The sequence below is a fragment of the Schistocerca gregaria genome, chromosome 3 (assembly GCF_023897955.1).
Source record: "Schistocerca gregaria isolate iqSchGreg1 chromosome 3, iqSchGreg1.2, whole genome shotgun sequence".
Lineage (NCBI taxonomy): Eukaryota > Metazoa > Arthropoda > Insecta > Orthoptera > Acrididae > Schistocerca > Schistocerca gregaria.
The window spans coordinates 751660473-751680347 of record NC_064922.1 but is presented as its reverse complement, the minus strand read 5'-3'; the positions used below and the strand labels follow the sequence as shown (position 1 = coordinate 751680347).

The window sequence follows — 19875 nt, the reverse complement described above, 5'->3', positions numbered from 1 at the left end:
AAACCACCAATGCATGGGTATCAAGCACGGCGCGAAATCACCATTTGGAAGGTATTTACTTCCATGCAATAGCGAATACAACAGCAATCATTATGAAGTAACAGTGCACGTGTTTCAAGCATGGCACGACGTTCCCAATGATGACATTTGGAATGTGTTTGCTTCCATGCAGTAGCGAATAGAACAGCGTACTCATGCCCGATGGGGTCTCTTCTCGTACTGATCTACTCATGTTTAAGAGGGACATCGATTTCGAACGGAACGATGGTTAAATCGTTAAATAACCATTATACAGGTATGACAAACATTTCCACGAAGTTTTATAAATATCGGACTGATGCTTCACGGTGAAATGCTTTGCATTTCAATTAGTGTACGAAGTCACCGAAGTGCCTTTCCATACTACATTTATAAAAGAAAATTAAAATGATGAAGATAATTGATCAAACTTTGTCGTAAATAAAAAAATGATATAGCAGCTTTTACCGATTAGAAGATGTTATTCGGAACTTATCTGAGAGCTATGGAGCATTGCCTGCAATTTTTTTAACGTATCTAGCACGTTGACAGTGTTGCCTGACGCTAGCGTGCACTCTTCTGAAGCCACAAGTCATGAGCTGTAGCACTGGGCACTACAGTTCAGTAGGGCGTTTGCACATTTCGTTTCCGCTCTCGTGGTCTCACTACCTTTTGAAGTATAGGAACTTCCACGTACGTCTTTACATATAAATACTGCTAAACGCCGTTGGGCCACAATTCTCTCGGAACGAAACCATTTCTGCTGTCCAGAACTGTGTCCGGTGAACTACACGTGCGAGAAAAAAAAAAGGAGCTCGGCGATTCATCTGAAACAGTAACTACAACACGTAAATTTCTAACAAGTGTTTGCCTGCCTAACAGACCGATGAGATGCACAGCATTATTGTAATACGGTAACAACAGGGCAATTGCCAGCTGCAACAAGTGGCTCGTTCGCCACTGTCCGATGCAGTCCGACAATACGAAGCCTCCCGGGTCGCAGTCTATTTACGGCTGCGCGCGCACTGCACACTGACACACACTTCGTTGCCCTCCACTGCTGCTCGGGTGTCCGCCTGGCTTCATATGGCGCTGACCTCCTCGCCGTCCAGGATGACGTCGGTGGAGTTGACGCGCAGCTGGCGCGGCGTGGGCACGCCCGCAGAGCCCGCGGAGGAGCGCGGCGAGCTGCACTCGCGCAGGTGGCCGCAGGAGCCGTTGCGGCCCCCGGCGCCGCCCCCGACGCCGCCGGCGCCCTTGGGCCTCCGGCCGGGCACGGCGTCGCGGCGCCCGCCCGCCCCAGCCAGCGACGGCCGGCTCGAGACGCTCTCGTAGCCGCAGCGGCCGTCGGCGCAGCAGCAGCAGCAGCACGGCGTGCGGTAGTGCGCTGTCAGGATGCGCCGGAACGCCTCGCGGAACTCCGTGTTGAAGATGGAGTAGATCACCGGGTTGAACGCCGAGTTGGAGTACCCCAGCCACGTCAGCACCTGGTCAGAGGAAATAAGAAATTTTCCGTGCAAGGTGGTTAATGTCCTGTTCCGAAGCAATCACTTTTCGACTTCACATCAGAATTCTGCTCTGCTCTGCAACCTGTAACACCATAGCTCTACTGCTCTACTGATTTATTTTGCCTTTTCTTTTATTTATTGTTATATCGTCGAGTTTCTGTAAACGTTGTTGGACTGAGTCCTACCCCACGAAGATACGCAGTCTAAACAGCTAGTGTATTTAAGGGCTAACAATCCCTTTCTAAATGTCTTTTATAGCAGATTACTGAGACAAAAAGCTAAATCAACACAACACATTTGGTTTAACATATTTTCTTTTCTTACAGTATTCAATGCCTGTTGCACTGCTTGGGAATCTTATTATTCGTATAGTGAATTTCTAAAGTTTAACAATTTTATGGCTTCTTAACATACACTTGCAATAAGAGAACACACTAATGCCTCAGTACGGTTATTTTACGAAATACTCTTGTTTTATTATCAGTTCAGTTGTCTTAAATTAAATAGACTATAATTTATATGTTTGGGTACTTGACCACTTTGCTCTGTTAGGTGACTGGCCACTACGCCGGACTGTACGCTATTACGCTAAATGTTGGGTGAATTCTAAATTACATAACCTCAACAATTCATAAATACGTGGTTTCGAAAGGCTAAAATACAACGTTTTACCAGCATAGCAGCAGTTAACTGTCAGAATATATATTTTTCATACATCAAAGAAATTTATCGCTTGCATTACATCAGACATAGGAAAAATACAAAACCAAAACCAATGAATTATCTTTGAACAGTTTTAAATATTCGCCACCAGGCTGCAGCATTCTCCAAGGGAAAGAAACGAACTAGCCACTTTATCCATCCTTACCCTAGTAGCAAAACCAACAGTAATGGTTAAACTGAAGAAATAAGGAAATGTGTTAAAATGTCATTTCACAACATTTACATCAACCAGAAATAGTACCAGTATCCTTCACTGAAATTAACAAAATTACGAAAATTCTAAAATACAATGGCTCGTATGGTATTCATGGAATTTAAGAATTCTCAAATGTTGTTCTAACTTAATAACTAATGTCCTTAGTGAGACATATAATGCAGTGCTGTCACAGGGAATTTTTGGAAATATTAAAATATGCGATATTATTCCAGAATGAAATTTTCACTTTGCAGCAGAGTGTGCGCTGACATGAAACTTCCTGGCAGATTAAAACTGTGTGCCGGACCGAGACTCGAACTCGGGACCTTGGCCTTTCGCGGGCAACTGCTCTACCGACTGACCGAGCGAGGTGGCGCAGTGATTAGCACACTGGACTCGCATTCGGGAGGACGACGGTTCAATCCCGTCTCCGGCCATCCTGAATTAGGTTTTCCGTGATTTCCCTAAATCGTTTCAGGCAAATGCCGGGATGGTTGCTTTGAAAGGGCACGGCCGACTTCCTTTCCAATCCTTCCCTAACCCGAGCTTTCGCTCCGTCTCTAATGACGTTGTTGTCGACGGGACGTTAAACACTAACCACCACCACCACCACCACCACCATCTACCGACTGAGCTACCCAAGCACGACTCAAGCCCAGTCCTCACAGCTTTACTTATGCCAGTATCTCGTCACCTACCTACCAAACTTTACAGAAGTTATCCTTACGAAACTTGCAGAACTGGCACTCTTGAAAGAAAGGATACTGTGCAGACATGGCTTAGCCACAGCCTGGGGGATGTTTCCAGTTCGAGGCTCGGTCGGGCACACAGTTTTAATCTGCCAGGAAGTTTCATGTCAGCGCACACTCCGCTGCAGAGTGAAAATTTCATTCTGGAAACATCCCCCAGGCTGTGGCTAAGCCATGTCTCCGCAATATCCTTTCTTTCAGAGGTAGTTCTGTAGGGTTCGCAGGAGAACTTCTGCAATGTTTGGAAGGTAGAAGACGAGATACTGGCAGAAGTAAAGCTGTGAGGACGGGGCGTAAGTCGTGCGTGGGTAGCTCAGTTGGTAGAGCACTTGCCTGCGAAAGGCAAAAGTCCTGAGTTCGAGTCTCGGTCTGGCACAAAGTTTTAAGCTGCCAGGAAGTTTCATGACATATAATTGTTAAACTATTTACAAGAAAGGTTCCAAGATAGACAATTTTCTCAAGAATAGTCTCTCATTTACGTAGAAAAAGTCACAATTTGGATTCCAGAAGAGTTGGTTCACTGAGATTGTTATTTATACGTTGAACCACCAAATATTACAAGCATTAAATAATAAAATATCACCAGTTGTTGTTGTTTGTGATCTTTACAAAGCATTTGATTCTGTAGAACGTATTTCCTTCATAGAAAAACTTAAAGTTAATGGCTTTGATATCTTTACACACAACTGGACTGAACCATACATAACAAATAGCTTGCAATTAATTGTGCTGATAAATTAAAACAGCACTAGAAAGATATTAAATTTTAGTGACTGGAAATATCACAAAGGGAGTCCCACAGGTTTCAATTTTGGGTCCAATCCAGTTCATTCCATGTGTGACCTCCCATATAAAATTCAACGAGCAAAACTGATACATTTTTTCAGACAATCCTTGTGTTTGAATAAATCTCATTACAGAGAAAGCAAAATATGACATTGTTAATGATGTTTTTGAAAGAATTATTACGTGGTTTTCTAGAAGTGGTCTCTCCTTACTTTTTAGGAAACAAGCTATATTCAGTTTTGTACAACAAATAGAATCATAAGAAATAATGGTGTAGCTCACAAACAGTAGTCAATAAATATGGCATAATGCTCCAAGTTTTGGGTATACATATTGATGAAAACTTGGACTGGAGTAAGAGCCGTACTGAACTGCTCAAGCAATAAAGTTCATCTACTTTTGTTTTTCATATAATTGCTAGTCTTCGAAACAAACGAATGCACCTCCTGACATATTGTTTATATTTTCACTGAATAATATTGCATGGAGTAATTTTTTTGGGATAACATATTGCACAGAAAGAAAGTACTGATTAGACAAAATTAGCAGTATGTATAATATGTGGTGTCCACTTGAGTTCGTTGTGTAGGTACCTCATCAAACAGTTAGCCTTTTTAACTGCACCTTCACAGTACATACGTTGGCTAATGAAATTTGTCACAAGTAATACACCAAAATTTGAGAATTATAGTGATTTCCATACCTACCACATTAGAGGAAAATAATGACCTTTATTTCATATTATTAGAGCTGTCAATGACGGAGGAAGAAGTTCATTATGCAGCAACAAAAATTTTTGATCAATTCCATTAACAAAAATGTTTATCATGTAGCAAAGCAAGTTTTAAATCTAACCTGGACAACTCATGCTATTCTACAGTTGAATTTCTATTTATAAACTGATAGCCTCCAAAACAGGAACTAATTCTTGAGAGTTATTGCTTCAGTAGGACCAAAAAATGATGTATTCATTAATTTTAATATTAATAATGTATACATATTTTGTAAATTGACTTGTTGCTTATCATTTCGAAGGAAGAATCGTTCAAATGATCTGTGGAGCAATAAATAGCTAGCTGACTGACTAATTAAGTAACTAACCAACTAACTAACTCAATATGGCAATGAGAGTGGTGTGCACGCATCATGGGTTGCTAAGTGAAAACACGATAACTTTGGCGAGGCGAAACTCCCTCTGGTGTCGGTTCCAATCTTGCTGAAGACCTTGATAATATGTAGGCTTTTTACTTTTCTAACTGAGCTACAACATTGGAGAACGAAAAGTAGGAGGAAATATTAACTTCTCCATTTTAAGTCTTCTTGAAAATGGATTTGGTAATACATAGATCTAAAAATTAAAAAAATTAAGAGATTAAGATAGAGAATCCTTGTTAACACTTGCATTCTTCTGTTTATATCGACTAATTCTTTGTGATTTTGTAAATGTATGATGTGATTGATTTATGTGTAGCATTGCTTAACTAGGTTCCGTTTGCATCTGCTGTCACATTTACATACTGTCGTGGTACTGACAAACTGTTTGTTTAGTAGGAGACAGGACCTCACACAGCATATCAAGGTAAAAAGTGCTTGATGTCTTAGTGATGCGACAAGTTTTCGGCAGTCTCGTATTACAGATACTTTTTTGGTTGATTGAATTTGACGTTCTTCGTAAGCTTTTGATGGTAAGTATATATTTTTATAGCATTTCACCTCTGTTTATTAAATATAGCTGAGGCGTGCGCCAGGTTATTTCGATTCTTGTGGCTGAGGTAACTATTTGCCTAGCGTTGCTTCGCTATGGCTTTCTTAGTCTCCCGAGTGGCGGCGCCTATGGCGTGGGCGTGTTCGACTGTGATCTGGCGGTTTTGATGAACCATCATGTCGCATAGCGAATTGTACTTTGGAGCTATGGCGGTTTCACTCTTGAAGGCTATTTCACGGTCAGAGCCTCGCCTACTGGCGAGTTACAACTTCACCCTGTCTGTGCGGCAGCGGACCGATTCTGGCGTTGGACTTCGGGTGTGTTGCTACAGCCGTGGTTAGTGGATGCGGCCACAATCTCCGTAATCATTAGTCAGGAGCTAAGAGCACAAAACCCCCACTCCGTCCAGCCACTTCTGAGCGTTGTTTGTTAAGATTAAATTGATTCTGGTAGTTCTACTAGCCGTGTCTGTCCGATACCTTCGTACAGATCAGCATCCTAGCGATAAGACTCTGTCTAAAACCAATACTCCTATAACAAGAAGACGGTATCAGCATCAGGAGGCCTATGTGTTTTCTAAATAACGGTTTTAGTGTGTGTGGTGAAGCTAGAAGGTGAGGTACTAGTGGAAGTAAACCTGCGAAGGTTCGTCGTAAGTCGTGTTTGGGTAGCTCAGTTGGAAGAGAACTTTCCCGCGACAGGGAAATATGGGTCCCAGTTCCTTTTCGACACACAGTTTTAATCTGCCAGGAAGCTTCGCATCAGCGCACTCTTTGCTGGAGAATGTAAATTTCATTACGTCTTTTTCTTTCTATTAATGTATTGTTTGAAATTCGACGGTAAGTCAATAAGTGTCCTCATTTTCGATCTAATCGTTTATAGCGGGTCTGGAAACACGTGGCTCGCACGATATTACCCTCCAGTGAGCGCTTTCCCGTTGAACTCTACTCGAGTGACGCCACAGCCCTTGGTTCGTTTGTTTATCAGAAATGAAGTGGGGCAGCGTGTGATCGACTTCTAAACAGGCATCGCTGTTTCGTTATCCGCTCGCTCTAGGCGTGTTGTTCAAATTTACTCTCCTTATTACTGCAATATCGCTCAAGTTGTCGTTTTGTTTATTGCTATGGCTATCAATCTAGTTTCGACTCTGGTTATTTCTGTGGCTATCTTTCAAAAACGGTTCTTAAGAATGTCGAAAAGAAAGAATACCGAAAAGGGCATTTTTCATGAGGAATGGGAGCTTCAGTTTTCTCTTTTTTTTTCTTTTTTTGTACACAATTCAGATGAAAAATCTCAATGCTTAATATGTCAAGAATGTTTAACTCAATACAAATGCAATAATCTAGCTTGACATTTCTGTTCGCTCCGTGAAGCAGTACACAGGCGTTACTCTCCTGATGAAGTATGCCCTTTTGTCGGTAAGTTAGAAAAAGAGGTTCGTTGCCTGAACAATCGAATTTAAAGAAAAGAGTTTCACAGAATCGTACGTCGTATGCTTAAAATTAACTAAAAATAAAATATACATCAGCGTCGGTTTACACGTAAGATAGGGTTAAATAGGAATGGAGAAGGAATTTGGTTTCGATGATGCCAAGGCACATTTTAAAACAGGTGCTTTGTCAGGTAACACCGTTAATTCGATATGTGGTTCGTAACGTCAAAAATGAACAACAATTTAATTGCAAACTGTTAGTACTGTTTCTTTGTGTGTGGACGAGAGTATGGATGGAACAGATCTTAGTCAACCACTAATTTTGCTCGCTTAATAAAGGGCGGGTTTTCTGTACACGAATAGTTACTCGTTGTAGTTCCGATGCTCAGAATAACAGGTTTGGATATTATAATGCAATTAAGAAGTGTGTTGACAGAGTTGGTGGTTTTAAAAAATGCCCTAAAATTTTTGCCGTTGGTCCACAAGCTGTGCGTGGTAGTGAAAATGGTTTCTTTGGTCAATTAGGAAACGACGGAATTGTTAAATTTTTCATGAATTATTCATCAGGAAGCACCATGCAGGAAATATCACACTGCTGTCCTCAATGAAAGACGTACCGAAAATTACGAACGTAATACAATGAGGAAATAGATCTCTATCTCAGCGAAAATTTTGGAAGAAGTTAATGTGGTATACGAAGACATACTTCTTCATTCCAGTGCAAGAAAATATTTAAGGTGTTTGTTTTGCACTTAGAATATAAATTTTCAAGTTTTCAAATAGAGAAGCAAAATCGTAATGAACTGATGATGCACTTCTTTAAAATAGAATCAGCATTTCTAACAGATTTTACAAATTATTTATGTATTCTGAATTTTCGTTTACAAAGAAAGTAATACACTATTTGTGATATGTTTACAAATCTTAACGGATTCCTGTGTAAACTTACGTTTTTTAAATTAAAACTAAACAAGGGAAATTTGTGTTATTTTCCAAGTTGCCGTGAACTAAAACAAGATTACACGAAAGTTAAATATTCGGGATTTACTTCTATTACTGGTGAAGTCTCCAATGAGTTTCATGGTTGTTTTTTTGTTTTACAGAAGTGGGTGTCAGTTTGTTTTATAACTCAATGGACACTAGACTTCTTCAAGAATAAGTTTTTAGGTTACAAAATGATGCATTCCTGATATTTAGAACAGCAAAAGATGCCGAAAGTTTTAAATTATGCCACAAGATCAGCACCTAAAAACCACAGATCACTCTCTGAAAATGAAATTTTTTGTGTCAATATACATTTGGTGAAAGTACATTTTCTTAAGTGCAATGTAATAAATCTGCCGAACGTAACTGAGTGTCGAGTGAATCCGTGGAACACAAACTCAGTTTCACTACAACGCAATTGGTAGTCGAATTGCAGATCTTATCAAGATCAAAAATAAATCTAACCTTCATATTTAAGTATCTCATTAATGTAAATAGAAGAGTTTGAGACAAATAACTAAATAAAGATCAACGTTTTAGGAGTGTATGTCTTTGGGCATTTGCGTTTAGGGAGTTGGTATTATAGCGCTTTCGGTCCACGACGACTGACTGTCGTCCAGCGTGACGGTGTCGTGTCCTTGATATCACCGCATGAGTCGAGTTGAAGGAGAAGCACCCTCTGGAGGGGGATGGCTCGCGAGCCGCGCTCTGCCAAGCCAGCTCTATAGATTGCTGCGAGGTGCTTTCAATAAGTAATGCAACTCATTTTATTTATGAAAGCAGGTTGGTTTTATTCGGAATTGAAATACACAATATTATTCCCCACTCTTTTGGCTGGAAAATCCTGTTTTTCAATGTCTTTTCTATGCGACGGCGTTACATAAACTTACCGGGAGGACCTGTTTGCCCGCATCATACCACTCTACCGTTCGGTGTCGGAGCAAATGATGCCTCAATAAGCTCCACATCATCTTCCGCTTCCCGCCCAGTGCATCCTTCATTGGGCCAAACAGGTGGAAGCCGGACTGTGCGAGATCCGGACTGTAGTGTGGATGAGGAAGAACAGTGCAATGAAGTTTTCTGAGCTCCTTTCAGGTCTGCATAAGTGTGTAAGACCTAGCGTTGTCATGGAGAAGGAGAGGTCCGTTTTAATCCGTCGATCGCCTCAGATGAGAGTGTCCGGGCGTTCCAACATTGCAGGAGTCACAGCTCTGTGTGGCTGGCCGGTACGGTGGAGATAGGACAGTTCTGTGCGAACTTGTTGCTGTGACGATTTCCAAATGACCCATAATTTTTCAACCAAACTTGGCCGAGAAAAAATGTGGTGTTGCATTATTTACTGAAGGCTCCTCGTGGTGTGCCACTAGATAGCACACTGCTCTTCGACCGCAACAGCTTTCACAGATGTGATATCTTGTTTGTGCTCTTTAGAAGTAAATATGGCTGCGCCACTCTCCGTTTGCACTAATTAAACACAGTGACTCGCAATACATTTTCTGAATCCACAGAAGACTCTCAGTGCAATATGGGCCCAATGTCGTACTACGGCAGTTTGCAAGTGGATTGAAGAATTCAAAAGCGGCTGAGAAAACGCTAAGGACTAGGAAAAATCTGAATGTCCAATCAGAATGACTACTGATGCGGACAATGAGCAAGTCATTGCCGTGATTTTGAAAACTTACGAGTCACTGTTGATGAAGAGTCAAACCAAACACATAATAGTTATGAATCAGCGCATGACAACATCGGTAACAAACTTTCATAAAGTTTCTGCAAGTTCAAGACGGACATGAAAAGAACTCGAAGTAGAGTAGAAGTGCAAAGATGAGAATTGCTCAGGTACCCGACTGCCGTGCAAATGAAGGTGAAATATTTCTGAAACAAATCACCTCTGGAGATGAAACATGGGTTCATCGTTTTGTAGCACGGAGCAAAAAGCCTGGGCATGGAGTGGAAACGGGCCCGAGCTCCAGCCATAAAGAAATTCAAGAGCTAGCTCTCTGCAGGAATAGCTTTGGTCACAGGAACTTGGGCCACAGAAGTGCACATTTTTGGAATATCACCTGGAGAATGCGACATTAGCAACGATTTATCGATACATTGATGTGCTTTGCAACGAGATGAAGCATGCAGTTAGAAACAAATGCTGAGGTCTAATGGCAAAAGGTTGGTTTCCTTTTCTTCACCTGTCCACAAATGGCCACTATTACCATTCGTACTCGTCACAGTATATATCTTACAGATAGTCTTAATCTCATGTTATTGGATTTCCATTTGTATGGCATGCTTGAACATTATTCAAGAGGCCATCGCTTAACCTACGATGTAGAGATGAAGGAATCGGTACATGCGAGCACTTAGCCAGCTGCTCAACCGAAATACTTCTCCTATGACAGTATTGGAATGCTTGCGCATAGGTACAGCCAGTACGTGGTAAATAAGTGTGACTGTATTGGAAAAAGACGTCATTGTAGATTTTATAGTGTTGCAACAGATTAAAAACGTTGTGGAGGTACTTTTGTCACCCTCGTACAGGGTTTGGACAAAAATATAGAAAAACAGCGAGAAATGCATACTCGAATAAAAAATGCAGTTACTAACCAAGTCTGCTGATTGAGCTGTTGTATTTGACTAGCAACGGTACCTGTAAAATGTCCTGAATACGTTGCAAATGTCTGTCGTGGCCAGAACATTGTTCTGTGTTGATGGCATTTAGTCACACAGTTCCAGCATCTGGCCGAGTTTACGTTCCAATGGCAGGGTTCGCTGATGACTTTGGCAGCCATATCGTTGCGTTCCATGGACCACAGGGTTACTGTGCAAGGATGCATTACTACCAAGGATTATGTGGCTATGTTGATTGATTAGTTTCATTCTACGATAAAAAGCTTGTTTCTCAAATCTCGTGTCTGTGTTCCAAGATGAGAGAGCCCCTGTTGACACAGCTCACATTTTCCATGACTGCTTCTGTGAGCACGAGGATGAACTATTGCTTCTCACCTGGTCATGTCATTCACCAGATCTCAACGTGGGGTGCCATAGTGATCTGCTTTGAAGAGAAGGTTGCACGATCGCTATCCTCCTCTGTCGTCGTCACGTTGATCCTCAAAATTACAGGCCAATATCCTTAACATCGGTTTGTTGCAGGATTCTCGAACATATTCTGAATTCGAATATAATGAATTTACTTGAGACAGAGAAGTTGCTGTCCATGCATCAGAACGGCTTTAGAAATCATCGCTCCTACGAAACGCAACTCGCCCTTTTTTCACATGATATATTGCTAACCATGGATGAAGGGTATCAGACGGATGCCATATTCCTTGACTTCCGGAAAGCGTTTGACTCGGTGCACAACTGCAAACTCCTAAGTTACGAGCATATGGGGTTGGTTCCCAAGTATGTGAATGGCTCGAAGACTTCTTAACAGAACCACGTACGTTGTCCTCGATGGTGAGTGTTCATCGGAGGTGAGGGTATCATCTGGAGTGCCCCAGGGAAATGTGGTAGGTACGCAGTTGTTTTCTATCTACATAAGTGATCTTTTGGATAGGGTAGATAGCAATGTGCGGATTTTTGCTGATGATGCTGTGGTGTACGGGAAGGTGTCATCGTTGAGTGACTGTAGGAGTGTACAAAATGACTTGGACAGGATTTGTGATTGGTGTAAAGAATGGCAGCTAACTCTAAATATAGATAAATGTAAATTAATGTAGATGAATAGGAAAAAGAATCCCGTAATGTTTGAATACTCCATTAGAGGTGTAGCGTTTGACACAGTCACGTCGATTAAATATTTGGGCGTAACATTGCAGAGCGATATGAAGTGGGAGAAGCATGTAATGGCAGTTGTGTGGAAGGCGGATAGTCGTCTTCGGTTCATTGGTAGAATTGATGGAAGATGTGGTTCATCTGTAAAGGAGACCGCTTATAAAACACTAATACGACCCATTCTGGAGTACTTCTCAAGGGTTTGGGATCCCTATGAGGTCGGATTGAGGGAGGACATAGAAGCAATTCAGAGGCGGACTGCTAGATTCGTTACTGGTAGGTTTGATCATCACGCTAGTGTTACGGAAATGCTTCAGGAACTCGGGTGGGAGTCTCTAGAAGAAAGGAGGCGTTCTTTTCGTGAATCACTACTGAGGAAATTTAGAGAACCAGCATTTGAGGCTGACTGCAGTACAATTTTACTGCCATAAACGTACATTTCGCGGAAAGACCACAAAGATAAGATAAGAGAGATTAGGGCTGGTACAGTGCCATATAGGCAGCCATTTTTCCATCGTTCTGTTTGGGAGTAGAACAGGGAGAGAAGATGCGAGTTGTGGTACGAGGTACCCTCCGCCACGCGCCGTGTGGTGGATTGCGGAGTATGTATGTAGATGTAGATGAACTTGTCATTGTATGGCGAGAGGAGTGAAGTAAGATTCTGTTGCAAACCATGCAGGGCCTGCAATTACCCATTCAGAGAAGAGTTCAAGTTGTTTTGAATGCCAACAATTTTCTTACGGGATATGACACGTGGACGTATGTCGTGATTTTGGTGGTCGCACGTTCTTGGCGGCCCCCTGTGTATAGGCCATGAAGTATGTGACGTAGAATGAACGAATAAGTAAAGGTCTGACCTTGAATACGAATCCCGGTATGCAGGTCTTGCAGAAGGCGGCGACGATGTTGACGCAGAAGAAGGGCACCCAGCAGATGAGGAAGACGCCCATGATGACGCCGACCGTGATGGCCGCCTTGTGGTCGGACACGTGGTACGGCGACGAACTCATGGCGGCGATGGGAGGCTGCTGCTTGCCGCTGGCGTCGGCCGAGTCGGCCGTCGCGCCGAAGTTGGTGCTGGCGGCGGCGGCGGCGGGCAGCGGCCGCGTCACGGCGCGGATGTTCTTGACGTGCTTCTGCGCGTACAGGTAGAGGCGGCAGTAGATGCCCAGCATCACCAGCGTCGGGAAGTAGAAGCTGATGCACGAGCTGACGACGGCGTACGTGGGCGTGAGGTCGAGCGCGCACGTGGGGTGCTCGGTGGCGCCGTCGTGGTAGGTGAGCGGCTGCGGCGGCCGGTGCAGGCCCAGCGAGATGGGCAGGAAGGAGATAAGCGCCGCCAGCAGCCAGATGGCCGCGATGCTCGCCACCGCCACGCGCCGCGTCACCCACCGCCCGTACCTGCCGGCACCGACAGCTGCAGCCCGGCTCCGGACTGGAAACACGCTGACACAATACAGAGAGTTTTCACCATTGTCGAGTCGCCTATGAAGATACCTGACAGACAGAAGCACTGTTGCCAGCTTTCAGCTGCGTAACGCTAGCGCCCGCAGGTGAAAACAATTGGCGCATATGTAACTGCAGAAACACTGAGGGGTTGCCATAGATATATTTTAAAAAAATCGTGCTACATGATTGGTTCAGGCAGATGGGCGACGTTGCTGTGTCCAGCACACTGCAGCTGTCTGTGATCTTCCTAGGTCGACTCCACAATGATTATGTTATGTGAACCGGGGACCTAGAAACGACGGAGAGGCTCCGTCCCCGCCGCAGTCGCAGTAGTCCACAACCCCACCACGACTATTGCAGTCCACTTCACCTCTCCGCCGCCCCACAGTGAACCCAGGACTATTGTGAGGTTCGGACTTCGGTGGATCCCCCAGGGAACGTCTCACACCAGACGAGTGTAACCCCTATGTTTGCGTGGTAGAGCAATGGTGGTGTACGCCTACGTGGAGGACTTCTTTGCGCACCAATCGCCGACGTAGTATAGCTGAGGCGGAATAAGGGGAACCAGCCAGCATTTGCCGAGGCAGATGGAAAACAGCCTAAAAACCATCCACAGACTGGCCGGCTCACCGGACCTCGACTCAAATCCATAGGGCGGAATCGTGCCGGGGACCGGCGTTCCTTCCCGCCCGGAAAGCCGTGCGTTAGACCGCACGTCCAACCGGGCGGGCCGACAACGGTTACTTAATCGTCGGTTGCATTTCAGATGTCCGTAAGTGCAGTGCTTGCCGAAAGGCAAATCTCGTCTTGCAGGGTGGAATTCGTCAAGAGAATGAAAACATGAATTATTCATAGGCTTGCATTCGAAGGGATGTGTAACGCTGTTTAACGGAAAAGGAAAGACAGGAGAGAAAGCTTTTTAAAGCTGCAATGGGAGGTCAAAACTCATTGCTAGACTCAGAATATTATATAGATGATTTATTTGTATAATTGTATCTAAAAACGTTTTTACGTATTTTATATCTATTGATCGCAAAATTTCTGGAAAATGATTCTCCAAATGCACGGGGCCTGCTTAACTGTAATAGAAGAGGTGGTGTTTGTACCGTGAACATTTGTAAGGGGCTTGTGGAATGAACGAAGGAAAGAAAGTGAGAGTTGAATGTTTTGGGCCGGCCGCTGTGGCCGAGCGGTTCTAGTCGCTACAGTCTGGAACCGCGCGACCGCTACGGCCGCAGGTTCGAATCCTGCCTCAGGCATGGATGTGAGTCATGTCCTTAGGTAAGTTAGGTTTAAATCGTTCTAAGTTCTAGGGGTCTGATGACCGCTTAAGTTAAGTCCCGTAGTACTCAGAGCCCTTTGAACCATTTGAACGGTTTGTCAAGGTCGAGTCATGGATGTCAGAGACGAAACAAGTGTTCGGATTAGATACGGATACAGAAGGAAATCAGTCGTAGAAGTCGCCTGAAGGACATTATGGAAAACTGGATGGTTAAAGGGACATTTGTACAGACGTATCCCGATCCGTACACTAATACTTGTCAACCTGTGAGATGGAATCAGACGTTCGACTATAGCACGCTCATGTGCAGCAAGGCAATAATAAAAATTTCTGCACACATAGTCCATGGAAATGCGCACATCAGCTATACATGTTATTAAACAAAATACGAGTTATGGAGTTTCGGAACACTGTACATACTGAACGAATTAAAGTGGAAAGGCCATATGAAACTAATCGTATGGAAGGCAGATGCCAGACTGAGATTCACTGGAAGAATCAGTAGGAAGGAAACAGATTACAAAAACCTCATTCTACCGACACCTGAGTGCTACTCGAAACTTAGACTTTTTATAATAGAGTAGCGTGGTGGCTTTTTGATTAAAACAGTGCACTATGTTGTGTGCGGACGTGTTGGGTGTAGCAACCCGTAAATCAATCTCTTGAACGGAAGTCTCAGAGACCTGAGAAGCGGCTTGTTTGCATTAATGGCACGTGGGGCGTGCGAAAGTGTATGTTGTGATATAGAGCAGGCATAATTGTGTCAATACATGCCACGGGCGTGATTTAGCACTATAGACCGGCAGTACACCCGTGGATATTTTGATAAACAGAAGTTGGTATCCTTTCTCTCTGTCTTCCTCACTCCTTTTCTCCACGAACTTGAATCAGTTGTTTATTCTGTGGTTTTAAGAGTTGATTGTGTATTGTTTATTGTGATTGGACCTGTAGTTTCCTTCTGTATCATTGCTTTACGTGAATCTAATGGGCTGTCTTACACGTTGTGTGTAAGAAGATATTCAGCGTTGGTAGCTTCGTAGTGTCGTCTGTATTTGGTGTTAAAGTTCTCTGGTGTCGGTAGTAGTAGTAGTAGAGAAAGGAGTAGTTAAAGACTGTACTACTGATCGTAAATAATTAAAGTATTCTTTGGCATTGTTAGTTTTTTCTGATTCTAGCAATCAAAGGTTTTAAAGTGTATGTTGTTGTCTCGTGGCCCATTCTTCGGCCAGATTCAATTTTTTGTGTGTCTAATCTTATTCTTTTGTTGCTAAAAGGATATTTCGTGCTTGCTTAATTCGACACTACATTAATGCTTTTAGCCTACACTGCCGGAAAGAAATAGTACATCCTATTAGAGGTTTCCAGTTTCCTCAAAATTTATTATTGCAATAGTACATATGGATTACCTGAAACGATTACATATACAGATCAATAGCACAAGCGGTTCTGAGGTACCAGGTATCGAACCATGGTTTAACACTCGTATTAGAACGTGGTGTAGCCTTCACGCGTGGCAATATGGGCTCTGACACTGGGATCCAGTTGATCACACAGACGGGGACTACTGTCCTGGCATACGTTATGTCACGCCGGCTTGACCTGCTCACGTACTTCTATTAGAGTTGCTGGTTGACGAGCATCACGAGTCACTTCTCGTCCCATCATATCCCACGGTTGCTCGGCGGGTGACACGCCTGGAGATCGTGTCGGCCGGGGATGTTGCTGCATCTCCTTCAGAGCGTATTGAGCTTCACGGACAGTGGTCGGTGAGCATTGTCCTGCTGGGACAACACATCACCTTCTTACAGCAAGAACGGATCTAACAACATTATGCACTTACCGAACGCCCATTGGCGTCCCTTTAAGACCATGATGTTACCGTTTTCAAACTCGCTCACTTTGCTGTATGAGCTACGAGTGCGGTCGCTGTGGCATGGTTGCCTGCTTGCTTCACACATTTGCACCACACTGAGCCTTCTGGCTGTGGGTATTCCCTGTTAACAGGTAGAGACAGCTGGCGCTCTGTTAGCTATGCCACTACGCTATCTGTTGGCGGGCGACATTGCAAACATTATCAACTACCCCCCAGGTGTAAAGTGCCGTCATCGGATCAAAATCGATGTCGTATTTCCAAGTGTACTAATTTTTTCCCCAGCATTGCTTATTTATTTTATTGCAAGTGGTTTCTATTCTGTTAACTTAAGCAATTAATGGTAAGTAAAGTAATTGATAAATTAAGCAACACGTTTGCACAACTCCAGCCCGAACCTCACTCCACCTAAATACTACACTACTCAAGTGAAATGTGTGAAGAGTTGTATAGGATTGTTATTTCGTGCAGGGACAGTCAGATGACTTTGAACGTAAGTAATTGTAATCTATTGTGCGTGAAGAGACGAAAGAGACAAGGAAAACTATTACTGTTGTAATATTGATGAAAGACAATTGAGAACAGTAATCACCATAAATGTTTTGGCACAAACCCTGTCCAACGACCTGAAGTAGAATAAGCATATAAAATTATTGTTAGGGAACTCAAATGCAAAATTCTGATTCACTAGAAATATTTTAAGGAAATGTAATTTATTTACTATAGAAACAGCTTACAAAACTTTTGTAAGATCACTGTGGCGTCCTTAACAGGTTGCATTAACAGAATACATAGAGAAGAACCATCAAAGAGCTGCGCGTTTCGTGGCAGGATCGTTTAGTTAGCACGAGAACGTTACGGAGGTGCTTAACAATCTCTTGTGCCAGACGCTATAAGAAAGCCGTTGCTGTAATTCCGAAAGGGTACGATCCAAGTACAGTCGGTAAACGTATTATTTGTTCCCAAAAATGCCTCGCGGAACGACCGTGACCTGACAGTCGGAAAAATTACAGCTCTTACGCTGGCCGGTATGGCCGAGCAGATCTAAGCGCTTCAGTCTGGAACCGCGCGACTGCTACGGTCGCAGGTTCGAATCCTGCCTCGGCCATGGATGTGTGTCATTTAGTTAGGTTTAAGTAATTCTAAGTTCTATGGGAGTGATGACCTCAGATGTCAAGTCCTATAGTGCTCAAAGCCATTTGAACCATTTGAACAGCTCTTACGGAAGTTAATCCACAGTCGTTCCACAGACTTACTCAAGACATAAAAACTAAAATTACACATGTCGTCCCATACTAAGACTATTGAGCAAAAAGAGTGGCTTATTGTCTAAAGAGAATACAAGCTCTGCACCTTCTGCAGACTCAGCTCTGATGCGGTACGGGCAACAGGTACGTCACCGTGTGGGGTGAAATTGCACGGCAGCTACAAACGGCCGCCACATTCGAAGTACGAGGGGCAAATCGTCTAAACTGCACACCGACTCACTGCGAAATTTTGGTGGTGTTGGGATCAAGTGAAATGCCGCGAAATGGTGCCGACATTTTGAGGTAGGTGGCACAGGTGTGGGTGACGCTGATAGGGTAGGAAGGCCACCTACAGCGACTAGGGTGACAGACGACAATGGTCAGACAATCGGTGATCTGATTTGCAGCAATCGCTGATTCTCCGACGGTGAAGGTGTTCAGACAGTGGTTCTGGAACAGCTTCGTGACCGAGGAGCTGATGTCTATCGTATTGTTGAATGAGTGGTACTACATTCATACAGTTCTTTCCATTTGTTGCAAACTGACTGTGAGAAGAAGTACACAGAAATTATGAACCTTCTGGCTCCAAAGCAAAGATTGCAACCAAAGCAAATAACAAAATTACAAACAACCGTGACGTCAGTGACTGCGCATGACAATCGTGTATAAAAGGAACTGTAATGAGAGAGAGAATCAGATGCGCCAGCAGTCGCAGCATGTTGACGTTACCTGAAAAGGCGCTTTTAGTGAAGCTGTATTATTAGAATGGGGAATGTGCCAGTTCAGCGTTACGACCCTACCGCCATAGGAAGGGGATTCCAACGGGTAAAGGTCCATTGACAAATGCAGCTGTAGCGAGAATGATTTCGAAGTTCGAAGCCACTGGTTGTTTAGATGATAGACCCCGTAGTGGCCGACCGAGCACAAGGCGTAATGCTGCTGAGACAGTTCAGGAAGAAATGGAGACTGTAGCGGGTTCGTCTATGCACGGGGAAGTCAGCGCTCGTGCAGTCTCACGTGGCACCGGCATTCCATACACTACTGTTTGGTTGACAGTCGTACCCTCCGATGCTGTCCGTACTAAATCCATAGGCATCATGAACTGTTACCTAGCGATTTAGTGAAGAGGAGGGCATTTGCGGTTTGGGCGTTTCAAAAGATGGCGGAAGATGACGATTGGCTGACTAACGTGTTGTGGACCGACGAAGCTCATTTCACGCTCCGAGGGTCTGTCAACGCCCACAACTGCAGAATTTGGGCTACCGAAAATCCTAAAGCTGTCGTTGAAACTCCATTGCACGACGAGAAAGTCACGCTATGGGTTGGATTTACACATCTTCCGTTATCGGGCCTTTTTCTCTTCGAGGAAATGCGTGATTCTGGTTTTGTAACTGCTACCGTGACGGGTGAGAGGTACGCCGATATGTTACAGAATCGCATTGTCCCCAGCCTGGCTGGTAAACACCTGCTGGAACGTAGATGTTAATGCAGGATGGCGCTCCACCCCATATTGCTAGACGCGTGGAAGATCTCTTGAGCGCGTCTTTTGGTGATGATCGTGTGCTCAGCCTCCACTTTTGTCATGCTTTGCCTCCCAGGTCCCCAGACCTCAGTCCGTGCGATTATTGGCTTTGGGGTTACCTGAAGTCGCAAGTGTATCGTGATCGACAGACATCTCTAGGGATGCTGAAAGACAACATCCGACGCCAATGCCATACCATAGCTCCGGACATGCTTTACAGTGCTGCTCACAACATTATTCCTTGACTACAGCTATTGTTGAGGAATGATGGCAGACATATTCAGCATTTCCTATAAAGAACATCATCTTTGCTTTGTCTTACTTTGTTATGCTAATTATTGATATTCTGATCAGATGAAACACCATCTGTGGGACATTTTCTGAACGTTTGTATTTTTTGGTTCTAATAAAACCCTATGTCATTCCAAACATGTGTGTCAATTTGTACCTCTCTATCTACATTATTCCGTGACGTATTCATTTTTCAAATTTATACTGACTTTTTGATCGCCCAGTATATACGAAAAAGCTTTCCTCCTCTGTTACGTTGTGGTACGCACTGGAGCTGCAGACGATAATGTGTCGTATCCAATATGAAATTTGTGTTTTTTGTAAAAAAAAATAAGAAGGCTG

At 43.7% G+C, this 19875-nt stretch overlaps 1 protein-coding gene across 1 annotated transcript in view; it reads right to left on the bottom strand.

The window, feature by feature from the left end:
* Positions 1 to 1066: 1066 nt before the first annotated feature.
* Positions 1067 to 19875, bottom strand: part of LOC126354260 (dopamine receptor 1-like) — a 1077603-nt gene continuing 1058794 nt past the window's right edge. The window contains exons 5-6 of the mRNA XM_050003780.1: positions 12730 to 13273; positions 1067 to 1505 (exon numbers count right to left, since the gene is read on the bottom strand). Coding sequence (XP_049859737.1) covers positions 1101 to 1505; positions 12730 to 13273 — 949 coding nt within the window. The 3' untranslated portion in view covers positions 1067 to 1100. The remainder of the gene's footprint in view (positions 1506 to 12729; positions 13274 to 19875) is intronic.